This window comes from Garra rufa, chromosome 22 (assembly GCF_049309525.1).
Source record: "Garra rufa chromosome 22, GarRuf1.0, whole genome shotgun sequence".
Taxonomy (NCBI): Eukaryota; Metazoa; Chordata; class Actinopteri; order Cypriniformes; family Cyprinidae; genus Garra; species Garra rufa.
Genome location: NC_133382.1, coordinates 40,955,283 through 40,971,877, shown reverse-complemented (window position 1 = coordinate 40,971,877; position 16,595 = coordinate 40,955,283). Strand labels below are relative to the sequence as shown.

The window sequence follows — 16,595 nt, the reverse complement described above, 5'->3', positions numbered from 1 at the left end:
TCCTGCAATTGAAAAAAAAACCTTTTATAAACCTTTAATAATAGCAATATTAAATTTAAAAACTCACATCTTTTAGCTCTTAAACTACCATTCAAGTCTGCTATTAAAAGTTGACAGCATACAGGCAACTTCCAGCACATGAACACAATTCAAGTGAGAAGTTTTTCTCTTATAAGGAAAGAATACCAACAATAATATTAAGGCAAATTTCTCATTTTTTCTTTTAGTTTAAGTTGAAGTACTGTAATAATTAAAAATGAATTAATATATATGTGTGTGTGTGTGTGTGTGTGTGTGTGTGTTATTTTATTTTAGGGCAAATCTTTTAGTTTAAGTTGAAGTACTGTAATAAATAATAATAATAAATAATAATAATAATAATAATAATAATAATAATAATAATAATACATTTATAATAAAAATAAATTATTCGGCAACTATAACTAATATATATGTTATTTTATTTTAAGGCAAAATTTCTCATTTTCTTTAGTTAGAGTTGAAGTAAAAGCTCAGAAAAATAACAAAATTGCATAAAGTAAGTAAAATCAAAATAAAAAAAACATTAAATCTATTAAATAAATTAAATTGTTTATTTTTAAAATTAGCAAATATCAATTATTAAATATTAAAAAGAGTCATTAACTTAAATTATTACATATTAACATTAACATTTATGCTCAGATATAGATAAAACAGATTAAAAACAGATATGAAATCAATCATTAAACCCCAAAAAATGATATTGTTTAAAAAACTAATACAAAATTATAAAAACTGAAAAAATGTTTAAAAATACTAATTATTAAAATAATTAAATTAATAATTAAATATTAAGAAATGTAAAATTGAGTATTAGCAATAATATTCATGCTCATGCTCATATCAAACATACTGAAAACTGATATTAAATCAATCATAAAATCAATCATACAGTTTAAAAATTACAAAAACACTACAAAAATGCCAAAATTAAAGTGAAAACAAAAAATCTATTTTAAAAATATATAAAAAAACACTTCTTTGGTTGTTTTGTTTAGTGCTGACCTTTAAGCCTTTAAGTCTGTTTTTTATTCATTTATATAAATTTTCAGAGAATATTAATATTATTATTTAACATGAAGTGTTAATTTGCAAAAAACTGTATAAAAAAAGTATTGTTTTTTATGATGTTATGTTTTTATTGCGTTTTATGATGTTAGCTGAAATTTTTAAAGTTATGTTTACTTTATATCAAAATAATGCAACTGGAGTTTGATTGAGATTAACTGGAATCCACAATAAAAACATATGATTTTTGTAAATAGTTAAAAACTGTTTTTTTAAATAATAACATTAATATTCTCTGAAAATGTATATAACATATATAAATGAATATAAAAAACAGACTTAAAGGCTTAAAGGTCAGCACTAAACAAAACAACAAACAAGAAGTGTGTTTGGTCAGTTTCTCATTCAGCTGAGCAGCTTTTAGTCAAAGAATCAGTAAAGCGGATATATAAGAGCTGTAAAGGCTAATAAAGGTTGAGCTCGTTATGGATCAGACGCCAAACGCTTGATTCTGTCTCTGTCAGAAATGTCACTGCATTTAATGGCTTGAATACGGCAGATACAGAGAGACGGCAGGAGCCTGAACTTCCTTCATCTGTCAACAAACACGAGAGAGAGACAGAGAGAGAGAGAGAAAGAGAGAGAGAGAGAGAGTATTTACAGCAGCTAGTGAATTATTGAAAGAGCTCTTCATCCTCCTCATCCTCGCAGCGCTCTGTAAATGAGTGTCTGTAGTAAAGCAATGGAAATGTCACAGATCTTGTGTTCAAGTGCTTTGTGAAGGATGGAGAGAGTTAGTCACTGCGATTTCATAAATTATAAATGACAGTCAAAAGCTATGAGAACTAACAGTGTGATCTCATTAGAGCTTGCAGGTATAGTTAGAGAAAATATCAACACAAATATGATAGAAATATTCAAATTTGGATTTAAAAAATAAAAAATATTTTAAAACCAGAAAATTTATATAAATTTTCACAGAATATTAATATTATTATTTAACATGAAGTGTTCATTTGCAAAAAATTATAAAAAAAAAAGTATTGTTTTTTTATGATGTTATGTTTTTATTGCGTTTTATGATGTTAGCTGTAATTTTTAAAAGTTATGTTTACTTTATATAAAAATAATGAAAACATAACTAAAATGTATTAAATCAAATAAAAACTAAAAAATATATATTTAAATAAACTGCAATTAAAATACAACATACATCAAAACTAAAAAAAATGTAAATAAAATATATTTTAATTAATCAAAATTAAATAAAATATAAAAAAAATTATATATATATATAATATTAATATTCTGTGAAAATTTATATAAATTTTCTGGTTTTAAATATTTTTTATTTTTTAAATCCAAATTTGAATATTTCTATCATATTTGTGTTGATATTTTCTCTAACTATATGATTACCTGCAAGCTCTAATGAGATCACACTGTTAGTTCTTATATATATATATATTTAAAAAATAAATAAATAAAAAATGCATTTGCACTTATGCATATTCAAACTTGCCACAAATAGTCATAATGCAAAAGCAGGGTTTTGAACAAATGAAAGAATATTAATTTGTGTCTGAACTCGTGCAGTGACTCCCTGCACAGCAGCAGCAGCGGCGGCAGAATCTGAGTGTAATCCAGTGCTGTGATGTAATGCTCTGATGATATTTTGTGTACGAGAATCAAATAAGAGGAATTTCATAACAAGCGTTTGGAATCGAGACGCCTGTTCCGCTAGAAACTCTGAGCATGTGGAAGAGGACAAAGAGGATTTTCAGTCCCATCTCCTCAATGAGAGCAGATTATTTCATCTCTTTCTCTCAATTTGTTCTCTAGCAACTCACTCACTTTAACTAGCGGTGTAAACACTGACCGCACCGCTTCATTTACACCATCAAGATGGAAATCTGTCCCCTTAAAAAAAATACATATTTAATTAGCTAATAATTTAAATCAGCTGTGAATTTCAAATAAAATAAAACAATCCAAACCTGATGTAAATTTCACAATAAAAAAAAGCTAAGAATGTACACCTGCTATGAATTTTAATAAAATAAAATAATTTAAGTTTACTTTTTAATTTTATTTCAAATAAAAAAAAAATACTCGAAACAGCCAATTTAATGTCTCTTCTGCTCACCAAGGCTGCATTTATTTGATTAAAAATACCAGAAAAACAGAAAATATGTGAAATATTATTGCAATTTCAAGTAACTCTTTTCTATGTAAATATCTGTTAAACTGTAATTGATTGCAGTGATCAAAACTGAATTTAAAGCATCATTATTCCAGTCTTCAGTGTCACATAGTCCTTCAGAAATCTTTTGTAAAATAAAATAAAATAAAATAAAATATAAAAATATATAAAATAAAATAAAATCCAAACCTGATGTGAATTTCACTTAATAATAATAAAAAACACATAAAGCTAACAATTAAAACCTGTTGTAAATTTTAATTAACAAAATAAGTAAAAATAAAAATACTTGAAACAGACAATTTTAGTCATGTCTTATTTCTGCTCACCAAGGCTGCATTTATTTGATCAAAAATACAGTAAAAATTGTGAAATATTATTACAATTTAACATAGCTGTTTTCTATGTGAATATCCGTTAAAATGTAATTTATTTCTGTGATCAAAGCTGATATTTTTGCATCATTATTCCAGTCTTCAGTGTCACATGATCCTTCAGAAATAATTCTAATATGCTGATTTGCTGTTCAAAAAACATTTCTGATAATTATCAGTGTTAAAAACAGTTGTGCTGCCCAATATTTTTGTGGAAACTGTCATACATGTTACTTTTCAGGATTCCCAGATGAATGGAAAGTTCAACAGATCACCATTTATTTAAAATAGAAATCTTTCATAACATTATTAATGTCTTTACTGTCACTTTTGATTAACTGAATGTGTCCTTAATGAATAAAAGTATTAATTTCTATGAAGGCCCAGACAGATCCATCAGAACTAACAGCTCTGTAGACTCTGTGCTTCTAGAAATACCTGCTATCATTAATGAATCTGGCTCACAGTCTGTCCAATATAGATCTCTGACCTGTGCAGGAGACTGGAGAACACTTACAGTGTGTGTGTGTGTGTGTGTGTGTGTGTGTGTGCTCACAAAACAGGACAGTGTGTTTGTCCCGGCAGAGACATAACTGGAACGACCTGCATCTCTTTCTCACCGGTGTGTTTCTGACTGGGTCAACCTGATGAAAAAAACCCGTCTGGGTCACATTTCATTTACATTTGATTTCACTTTTTTCTTTTTTTTTCGGATGCTTTTATTCAAAGCAATGGCTTGCATTGTATTTAAGATGAACTTTGGATCAGTTCATGCATTCCCTAGGAATCAAACTAATGACCTTTGCTGTTTTTAAAGTAAAAAGAAAACAATGAGTAAGCACATTTTGCATAGAAACTATGTCTATTTATTGCATGACTTTCCTGATGCTGTTTTCGTGATCTACAATTGGCAACAGAGGTTGTTTACATTTAGGAAACTTAAAGGTACTGTAGCAAAAACTGGTGCAAGAAATGCTAGCTATAACTCAACATTATTTTGACTAATGTTAATTTACAAATACGGATTGATTGATTTTTTTTATCAGAAATGTATGAAGAAATTAACACATTCTAAATTAAACTTAAAAATAATTAGACATAATATAACAATATTATTAATATTATTACTACTTCTAGTTTTATTATTGGTTTCATTTATTATTATTATTACTACTAGTAGTAGTTTAATTACTGGTTAATTATTATTATTATTAATAATAATAGTTTTATTATTGTTTTTATTATTATTATTATTATTATTACTATTATTATTAAGAAATAAGAATTTAAATTTTGCATAAAGTAAATGAAATTTAAAATTAAGGAAGAATAGTACAACCTTATTTTATTATTATTACTACTACTACTACTACTACTACTAATAGTTTAATAGGATTTATTTAATTAATTATAATTATAATTATTATTATTTTTGTTGTTTTTATTATTATTATTATTATTATTATTATTATTATTGAGAGATAAGAATTTATATTTTGCATAAATTTGCAAAAATTAATGAAGAATAACAACCTTATATTATTATTACTACTACTACTACTACTACTACTACTACTACTAAATTATTGGACTCACTTTATTATTATTATTAGTTTTATTATTGTTTTTATTTTATTATTAAAAATAAAAATATATATTTTGCAAAAAGTAAACGAAATGTAAAATTAATGAATAACACAACCTTATTTTATTTTTAATTATTATTACTACTACAACTAGTTTTATTATTAGTTTGTAATAATAATAATAATAATACAAACAGTTTAATTATTGGTTTCATTTAACTATTATTATTATTATTATTATTATTATTATTATTATTATTTTTGCATAAAGCAAATTAAACCAACCATATTTTTAGGAGCTTTTTTATTTTCTTTAGTTTTTATTTATTTATTTATTTTTATTTATTTATTTTTGGCATTGCATTGCAACATGATATTCTTGATGTTTTCGTGATCTAAAACTTTCACCTGACTAATGGTAATGTTAATTCATAAATTTAATCTTGTTTAATTGTATTATTACTATTATTATTATCATAATAAAAAAACTGAAATTCTATATTGCATAATATCTAAATATTCTGTATATCTGCATCTATTTTTAGGACCATTTTTTGCATTGCGACATGTTTTCCCGCGGGTGTTTGCGTGACGTGACTCTGACAGGTGAAGCGGATAAATCACGGGTGGGTGGAGAACGTTGCATTGACTGTCCAGACCAAATGACCGTCCACCGCTTTCACATTGAGGCCCGTCGCACTCGTCTGAAGCCCAGCTCTGATTTTAAACATGCTAACTGTTGCCAATTGTAAAGTAGAAAGACTGAAATAAAATTTTCTTGTAAAATAAATTATACATACATATATATGACATATATATATATATATATATATATATATATATATATATATATATATATGTCAAAAATTGGTTGAAATAATGTTACATTGTCTTCGAGTGTAACACTATATTTATGTAAAATTTCAAACAACATGCTTATTCTGAATTGTGCATATTAAAATATATTAAAGAATAAGAGAGCATATTAAATTTGATTGTGTTTGAAATGAGTAAACAATTCTTACTGACAAATGGGCAAAACATAGAATAGTGGCAAATTTTCCAAAAAATGTAGAATTACAACTAATTATTATTTGGGGTGAAGGTAATTCATCTTTTAATATGTCATAATTTGTTTTTTCTTGTAAACATGCCTGACAAGATTGTTACACTGAATGACATTTTAGTGAGTGTCTTTTGTAAATAAGAGAAAAATGCATGATATTTATATTTTGCTCAGAAAAATGCAATTAAATTAAACAGAAAACTTTATTATTTTTCTGAAAAATAACAACAGTTTAAAGTAGTATTACACTTATTGTTTTCATGCTTAAACCCTTTTTTGTCTTTTTGACCCATATACAGGTTTTAATTTTTTTAATCTCAAAAATGTCGAAGCAGATTCTAAACAAAACTTAAAGTTAATGAAGATTATTACAACCTTATTTAAAATGATTATTTTTTATAGTTTTATTACTGGTTTTATTTTATTGAGAATTTATATTTTGCATAAAGTAATTGAAACCCACTGTATTTAAAAAATACACTTTTCACTTATTCTACCAAACATTTTTGCTATTTTCGGCCGAATAATTTCGGTTGCCGAACATTCGGTGCATCTCTACTAATAAGTGCAGTCTGTCTGACAGATGTCAGGATGTGTTAACTAGTTAACTGGTTGGTTTCTATCTCATCTGGATTCCAGATGGAGGGTGTTTGAATCGACAGGCACTCGAGATGAGAATAAATCAAGCACTAAGTCCCCTAAAGAGAAAACACACTCTCTCTCACACACACACACACACACACACACACACACACACACACACACACACACACACACACACACACACACACACACACACACACACACACACACACACACACACACACACACACACACACACACACACACACACACACACACACACAATTAACCACGCTTTAGCACACAAATCGAAAAAAATAGTCACCGAATTAACTACGCCAGTGTTAGAGTAACTAAATTGGAATTACGAGAATATTCTCGTAATATTTAGATTTTATTCTTGTAAGTTTACCTTTATTTTCGAAAAATATTTTCGATAAAGTCAAAATTATGAGAATAAAGTCAAAATTACAGGAATAAAGTCAAAATATTACGAAAATAAAGTTGAAATTATAAGAATAAAATCTAAATATTTCAAGAATAAAGTTGGAATTACGACAATATTATTGTAATATTTCGAATTTATTCTCGTAATTTTACCTTAATTTTCTAAATATTTTCGTCAAGTCAAAATTATGAGAATATTCTGAGAATAAAGTCGAATATACAGGAATAAAGTAAAAATATTACGAAAATAAAGTTGAAATTCCGAGAATAAAGTCAAAATATTATGAAAATAAATCTGAAATTACAAGAATAAATTGAAATTGTTGGAATAAAATCGAAATATTACGATAATAAAGTAATATTTCAAGTATTTCAAGAATAAAGTCGGAATTAGAATATTATTCTTGGAATATTTTGATTTTATTCTTGTAAGTTTACCTTTATTTTCGAAAAATATTTTCGATAAAGTCAAAATTATGAGAATAAAGTCAAAATTACAGGAATAAAGTCAAAATATTACGAAAATAAAGTTGAAATTATAAGAATAAAATCTAAATATTTCAAGAATAAAGTTGGAATTACGACAATATTATTGTAATATTTCGAATTTATTCTCGTAATTTTACCTTAATTTTCTAAATATTTTCGTCAAGTCAAAATTATGAGAATATTCTGAGAATAAAGTCGAATATACAGGAATAAAGTAAAAATATTACGAAAATAAAGTTGAAATTCCGAGAATAAAGTCAAAATATTATGAAAATAAATCTGAAATTACAAGAATAAATTGAAATTGTTGGAATAAAATCGAAATATTACGATAATAAAGTAATATTTCAAGTATTTCAAGAATAAAGTCGGAATTAGAATATTATTCTTGGAATATTTTGATTTTATTCTTGTAAGTTTACCTTTATTTTCGAAAAATATTTTCGATAAAGTCAAAATTATGAGAATAAAGTCAAAATTACAGGAATAAAGTCAAAATATTACGAAAATAAAGTTGAAATTATAAGAATATAATCTAAATATTTCAAGAATAAAGTTGGAATTACGACAATATTATTGTAATATTTCGAATTTATTCTCGTAATTTTACCTTAATTTTCTAAATATTTTCGTCAAGTCAAAATTATGAGAATATTCTGAGAATAAAGTCGAATATACAGGAATAAAGTAAAAATATTACGAAAATAAAGTTGAAATTCCGAGAATAAAGTCAAAATATTATGAAAATAAATCTGAAATTACAAGAATAAATTGAAATTGTTGGAATAAAATCGAAATATTACGATAATAAAGTAATATTTCAAGTATTTCAAGAATAAAGTCGGAATTAGAATATTATTCTTGGAATATTTTGATTTTATTCTTGTAAGTTTACCTTTATTTTCGAAAAATATTTTCGATAAAGTCAAAATTATGAGAATAAAGTCAAAATTACAGGAATAAAGTCAAAATATTACGAAAATAAAGTTGAAATTATAAGAATAAAATCTAAATATTTCAAGAATAAAGTTGGAATTACGACAATATTATTGTAATATTTCGAATTTATTCTCGTAATTTTACCTTAATTTTCTAAATATTTTCGTCAAGTCAAAATTATGAGAATATTCTGAGAATAAAGTCGAATATACAGGAATAAAGTAAAAATATTACGAAAATAAAGTTGAAATTCCGAGAATAAAGTCAAAATATTATGAAAATAAATCTGAAATTACAAGAATAAATTGAAATTGTTGGAATAAAATCGAAATATTACGATAATAAAGTAATATTTCAAGTATTTCAAGAATAAAGTCGGAATTAGAATATTATTCTTGGAATATTTTGATTTTATTCTTGTAAGTTTACCTTTATTTTCGAAAAATATTTTCGATAAAGTCAAAATTATGAGAATAAAGTCAAAATTACAGGAATAAAGTCAAAATATTACGAAAATAAAGTTGAAATTATAAGAATATAATCTAAATATTTCAAGAATAAAGTTGGAATTACGACAATATTATTGTAATATTTCGAATTTATTCTCGTAATTTTACCTTAATTTTCTAAATATTTTCGTCAAGTCAAAATTATGAGAATATTCTGAGAATAAAGTCGAATATACAGGAATAAAGTAAAAATATTACGAAAATAAAGTTGAAATTCCGAGAATAAAGTCAAAATATTATGAAAATAAATCTGAAATTACAAGAATAAATTGAAATTGTTAGAATAAAATCGAAATATTACGATAATAAAGTAATATTTCAAGTATTTCAAGAATAAAGTCGGAATTAGAATATTATTCTTGGAATATTTTGATTTTATTCTTGTAATTTTACCTTTATTTTCGAAAAAGTTAAAATTATGAGAATAAAGTTGAAATATTATGAGAAAAGTCAAAATTGTAGGAATAAAGTCAAAATATTACGAAAATAAAGTCAAAATATTTCAAGAATAAAGTCGAAATTACGAGAATAAAGCTGAAATATTATGAGAAATAAAGTCAAGATATTTTGAGAATGAAGCTGAAATATGATGAGAATGGAGTCAAAATATTTCAAGAATAAAGTTGGAATTATGAGAATATTCTCATAATATTTCGATTTTATTCTCATAATTTAAACGTTATTTTCTAAATATTTTCGAAAAAGTCTAAATTAAGACAATAAAGTCGAAATATTGCGAGAATAAAGTTTAAATTACAGGAATAAAGTCGAAATATTACAAAAATAAAGTTGAAATTCTGAGAAAAGTCTAAATATTACACGAATAAACATGGAATTAGTGTTAATACGTGTATATTATCGTAATATTTCAATTTTATTATCGTAATTTAAACTTTAATTTCGAAATATTTTTTCGAAAAAGTCAAAATTATGGGAATAAAGTCGAAATATTACAAAAATAGTCCAAATTTTGAGAATAAAAGTAAAAATATTTCAAGAATAAAGACGGAATTATGAGAAGTCAAAATTAATGAGAATATAGTCTAAATATTTCAAGAATAAAGTCGAAATATAAAAAAAATAAAGCCAAAATTACGGGAATAAACAAAGTATGAGAATAAAAATCTAAATATTACGAGAATAAAGTAATATTTCAAGTATTCCAAGAATAAAGTCGGAATCACAATAATATTCTTGGAATATTTTGATTTTATTCTTGTAATTTTACCTTTATTTTCGAAAAAGTTAAAATTATGAGAATAAAAGTTAAAATTGTAGGAATAAAGTCAAAATATTTCAAGAATAAAGTCGGAATTACGAGAATAAAGCTGAAATATTATGAGAAATAAAGTCAAGATATTTTGAGAATGAAGCTGAAATATGATAAAAATAAAGCCAAAAATGACGAGAATAGAGTCAAAATATTTCAAGAATAAAGTTGGAATTATGAGAATATTCTCATAATATTTCGATTTTATTTTCATAATTTAAACTTTATTTTCAAAATATTTTTGAAAAAGTCAAAATTATGGGAATAAAGTCAAAATATTACAAAAATAAAGTCAAAATTTTGAGAATAAAAGTAAAAATATTTCAAGAATAAAATTGAAATATTAAGAAAATAAAGCCAAAATTACAAGAATAAACAAAGTATGAGAATAAAAATTGAAATATTACAAGAATAAAGTCAAAATATTACAAGGATAAAGTCGAAATTGATGGTTTCCTCCATGGAAACCGCAGCATCTGGTGGCATATAAATAAGTCATGTGATCAGACACATCAGGAGCGTGTGTGTAAACACTGTCACGCTAGGTGTGTGTGAGAGATACATTATCCTGCTACTGATATACGACACTGTATAGAATTCTTTGTGTGTGTGTTTGAGTGTATCATCAGGCAGACAGTGGGTCTCTGGACTCTCAGGATAATCTGCTCTGGTTTAAGTCTTTGCTGTAAGCCGTCATACAGTCACAATCCCGCTAACGTTACCCAACATGTGCCGCCTGCGTGACAAACCCTCTAAACCCTCACATCACATCATTACAAACAAACCAACTCACTCCTTCCCCTCATCAGCTCAACATCACGACCATCAGGGACACTGTATCAGTTCACATAAAATATTAAGCAGCACAACTATTTTCGAGCTGTGCAATTAATCGAAATTCAATTTCGATTTTGATTTCGGCTTCAAACTATTATGAAAATACAATAATCAAGATAAAATGATTATTGCCCCCGATTCTGCCCCTTTTGTGTGCTTTCGCTTCTCTATAAAAGCCCAATTTCTCATGCAAATCAGTCAAATCATGTAACATGACTTGCATCAAATAGGACGTGCTTGATTTATGTTTATTAATAATGTTTATTTGATTTTGTGTTTTTAAAAGCATGAAAGAGTACCTAAAGAGCCAAATGCATGCAAATTTATGTCAAAATGTGATGTTTGGAGATTATTTGTGTAAACCTTCATCAGTTATGTCTGAAATGAACGTAAACAGTTGAGAATGACAATCTGTGTGTAACAGTATATTGGATCCGTGCAGCTCTTAAAGTGGCCACAAGTAATATTCCTTCTGCTGTCTCTGTGCTTAATGTTCATCAAACAACAAAAGACAAAGACTAAATCACTCACTGCCCTTGACGGAGGGACTTTTGTAGTTTTTATAAGAAACAAAGCATGTTTAACTCATACTGTGAAGATTATGCTGTTTTATTTTACATTCAATTATTTACAGAATATTCTCAGAATATTTTGATTTTATTCTTGGAATTTCAACTTTATTTTTGAAAATATTTTTTCAAAACAGTTGAAATTATGAGAATAAAGTTGAAATATTACAAAAATCAACTTGAAATTCCGAGAATAAATGTCTAAATATTTTAAGAATAAAATCGGAATTATGAGAATATTCTTGTAATATTTCGATTTTATTCTCGCAATTTAAACTTTATTTTCGAAAAAAGACGAAATTATGAGAACAAAGTTGAAATATTATGAGAATAAAGTAAAAATTATGAGAATAAAGTCTAAATATTTCAAGAATAAATACGGAATTACGAGAATAAAGTCGAAATTATGAGAATAAAGTCTAAATATTACGAAAATAAAAGTGAGAATAAAATCAAAATATTACGAAAATTAAAATGAGAATAAAGTCGAAATTATAAGAATAATTTGAAATATTTCGACTTTATTCTCATAATTTTTACTTTATTTTTGTAATATTTCGACTTCATTCTTGAAATATTTCGAGAATAAAGTCAAATTGCAAGAACGAAGTCAAAATTCTGAGAATAAAGTTAAAATATTACAAAAATAAAGTAAAAATTATGAGAAAAGTTGAAATATTTCAAGAATAAAGACGAAATATTACTAAAATAAAGTAAAAATGATGAGAATAAAGTCCAAATATTTCAAGAATAAAGTCGAAATATTACTAAAATAAAGTTAAAATTTTGAGAATAAAGTCTAAATATTTCAAGAATAAAGACAAAATATTACAAAAATAAAGTAAAAATTATGAGAATAAAGTCTAAATATTTCAAGAATAAAGATGAAATATTACTAAAATAAAGTAAAAATTATGAGAATAAAGTTGAAATATTTCAAGAATAAAGAAGGAATTACGAGAATAAAGTTGAAATAAGAATAAAGTCGAAATATTATGAAAATAAAAATGAGAATAAAGTAAAAATTATGAGAATAAAGTAGAAATATTTCAAGAATAAAGATGAAATATTACTAAAATAAAGTCAAAATTATAAGAATAAAGTTGAAATATTTCAAGAATAAAGAAGGAATTACGAGAATAAAGTTGAAATTATAAGAATAAAGTCGAAATATTATGAAAATAAAAATGAGAATAAAGTAAAAATTATGAGAATAAAGTAGAAATATTTCAAGAATAAAGATGAAATATTACTAAAATAAAGTAAAAATGATGAGAATAAAGCCAAATTGCGAGAATAAAGTAAAAATTATGAGAATAAAGTCAAAATATCATGAAAATAAAAATGAGAATAAAGTAAAAAATTATGAGAATAAAGTCGAAATATTATGAAAATAAGGTCAAAATTATGAGAATAAAGTCTAAATATTTCAAGAATAAAGACGGAATTACGAGAATAAAGTCGAAATTATGAGAGTAAAGTCGAAATATTACGAAAATAAAAATTAAAATAAAGTCGAAATTATGAGAGTAAAGTCGAAATATTACGAAAATAAAAATGAGAATAAATTGAAATTATGAGAATAAAGTCAAAATATTCTGAAAATAAAAATGAGAATAAAGTAAAAGTTATGAGAATAAAGTCGAAATATTATAAAAATAAGGTCAAAATTATGAGAATAAAGTCAAAATATTTCTTACAAAAAACAAAGCATGTTTAATTCATACAGTGAAGACTATGCTGTTTTATCTTACATTAAATCCAAAAGAAAACTGTTTCATTTGTATCTTTATTGTATTGCTATCTTTAAATTAACCAATCATATAAAGTTCCAGAATTGAGCAGCCCTATAATAATCCATATCACATCTTTGTTTGTTTTTTTCAATGACTCACGCAGCCCTGCCTCATCATACATGACATTTACGTCACAATTAAACTATTTAATAATGATGATTTGAAAGTAATTCTTCAGCTCTTGTCATCATTCCTCACACAGAAAATGAAAGTCAGGTTTGGAATACATGTGACGGTGAGTTTAAGGATTGTTCTTTGTTTTCTTGTCAGTGTGAGTTGTAATTAACAAAGCTGAGAGAGAGAGAGAATGCAGGTGTTTGGACTCACCAGCACGCGGCCCGTGAGCGTCTGAGCGGAGATCATGACCCCGGCCCAGTCCTTCACAGAGGTCATCCATCCCACCTCGCTGGCCGCCGCCTCTGTCTCCCGATGACCCGCTTTAATCACACCGTCACCGAGGACCACCGGGTTACTGACCCGCTGCACATTCTGTGAACACACATACATAGAAATAGTTTAATGTAAACGGAGTCATTTTCACACTTAAATTCAGATGAAAAAATTGTTGTTTTTTTTAGTTACCATAATGCAAAAATGCATGAATACATTATGGTACTATTAGATGCATCTGATTTTATAAGTACATTAATATGGAACTGTATTACAGTAATTGCAATTTAATGGGAATTCAGATTTAATTTTATTTTAATGTCAACTGAAAGATTTTCAACCTCAAATTCTAATATAAATTCTTTAAAAAATGTTAAATATAAAAAAAATAGGAAATCAAATCAGTTTTTCATTACTGTATAAAAAGTATAAATAATATATAAAGTATTATTAGTTGTACCTCACTTAATTTATTCTGATTTAAATAAACAAAAAAATAGTACAAAATTACTGAATTACAGTACTTAAATTTCTGATCAAAAATATGATTTTTGTTAATGTCAGCTGTATAAATTCAAATGTAAAATAAAATGTTTTAAATTAAGTTTCTTATTACCATGAACATGTATTGTGTTATTTTAATGCATTTCATTTATTATGAATAAAATAAATAAAGAGTAAAAATTACAAACATTTTCAGCCTCAAATTCAAATGTATACATTCTTTAAAAATATATATTTAAATTATAAATGTAAAACCACACATATATTTTTAAGTTTTTCTTATTCCCATAAAAAGCTTATTGCACTATGCATAATTATATAAACTATATAAATAAATTATATAAAAAAAATATTGTGTTATGGTACTATTAGTTCTACTGCATTTATTTTATTCTGTAATAAATAAATAAATAGACAAACAAACAAATCAATCAATCAACCGATCAAAATTATGTTAAATTTTTAATTACTGTGTAAAAAGTATGATATTTTATGTTTTTTTTATGTATTAAAATGCATTTAATGTATTCTGATTTAAATAAATAATATTATAATATAATTAACATTTTATTATTACTTTAATATAGTAAAAAATATATTGTATTGCAGAAATTATAATCTAATTAGAATTATTCTGACTTAAATAAATAAATAAATAAATAGTAAAAATTACTGAATTACAGCAATTAATTTGTCAAATCAAACTCAAATATAAATTATTTAAAAAATATGTTTTATTACTTTATAACTGTAATGCAAAAAAGTATGTATACATTATGGTATTATTATAAGTAATGCAATTCATTTATTAATAATAATAATAATAATAATAATAATAATAATAATAAAAACACTTCATTATAATTACTGCAATATGGTAAAAAATATATAATTTATTACAGAAATTATAATCTAATGAGAATTATCAATATTGCAAATACAGAAATAAAAAAATTAAAAGCACAAAGTCTGTGTGCATTACAGTGATAATAATTAACATGTTTAATTGTCATTAAAATAATGTCACAATAAAATTCCTAATAGAATACAAAAATAATAATAGAATAGAATACAAAAAATAAAATAATTAAATTAAATTAAATATGTCAGAGAGCATTTAGAAAAAAAGGTGCTTTATTTGAATGAAAAATGCATATATTTTGTATTAAAGTGAATAAGTAACCATAAAATGTGACATTAAGATTGAAAAATTGCAGAAAATTTTACATATTAAATGAGAAAAAATGAGTGGGATTGACAAATCAGATGAGAAAGTTGACATTTCAGAAGAATTGTTTTAAAAAAGATTATCTTTTTAGTTATAAATAATCAAGGTAATGAGTAAACAACAGTGCCTTTCTCTCATTTTGGCGTGTGAAAGTCCTGCATGTTGTGTTTTAATTCTCCATGTACTCCAAAAGTATGGTTTAAAACTATTGATCTCCATAAGAATTGAATCATTTTATATTTTATTTATCAAATGTGTATTCACGAAAAAGCATTTGCGCAATCATACACAGGCCCACATGTGATAATTGTGACGCTTGTGTACAGCAAACACACGTGACCTTCACACGCTTCTGTATGACGGCACACAGCGCTGCTAACGCTTCCCATGGAGCCTCATACTGAGTGTCTAAAACAGGAGACGGCGGCGCTGGAGTCAGGTGTCACGCTCAAACACGCCGGCCAGAGAATGCCACATATGTGAGACGCCCAACACGCACACACCTAGAAACACTCAGGAAATACTGGAAACAAAATATTTGTGACATGACACCCATAACTGGTTCTCACATAAACAGACTGGTTTATAATGCGTGTGGTTAACAGATTACACTAACATTAGGCTACTTTTGCCCTGATTCACCCTCCGCCTGTGTCGAATCATCTGAAGCCGTTTCTCAGTCAGTAAAACAAACCAGGACACAGAGACCAAACTGTGTTGATGAAGTGGACAATCATCTACAAACAACTAAAACAA

The 16,595-nt window shown here is 25.6% G+C and overlaps 1 protein-coding gene across 1 annotated transcript in view; it reads right to left on the bottom strand.

The window, feature by feature from the left end:
* LOC141297562 (calcium-activated potassium channel subunit alpha-1-like) overlaps positions 1-16,228 on the bottom strand; it is an 89,044-nt gene extending 72,816 nt beyond the window's left edge. The window contains exons 1-2 of the mRNA XM_073827978.1: positions 16,175-16,228; positions 14,045-14,206 (exon numbers count right to left, since the gene is read on the bottom strand). Coding sequence (XP_073684079.1) covers positions 14,045-14,206; positions 16,175-16,228 — 216 coding nt within the window. The remainder of the gene's footprint in view (positions 1-14,044; positions 14,207-16,174) is intronic.
* Between the last annotated feature and the right edge of the window lie 367 nt (positions 16,229-16,595).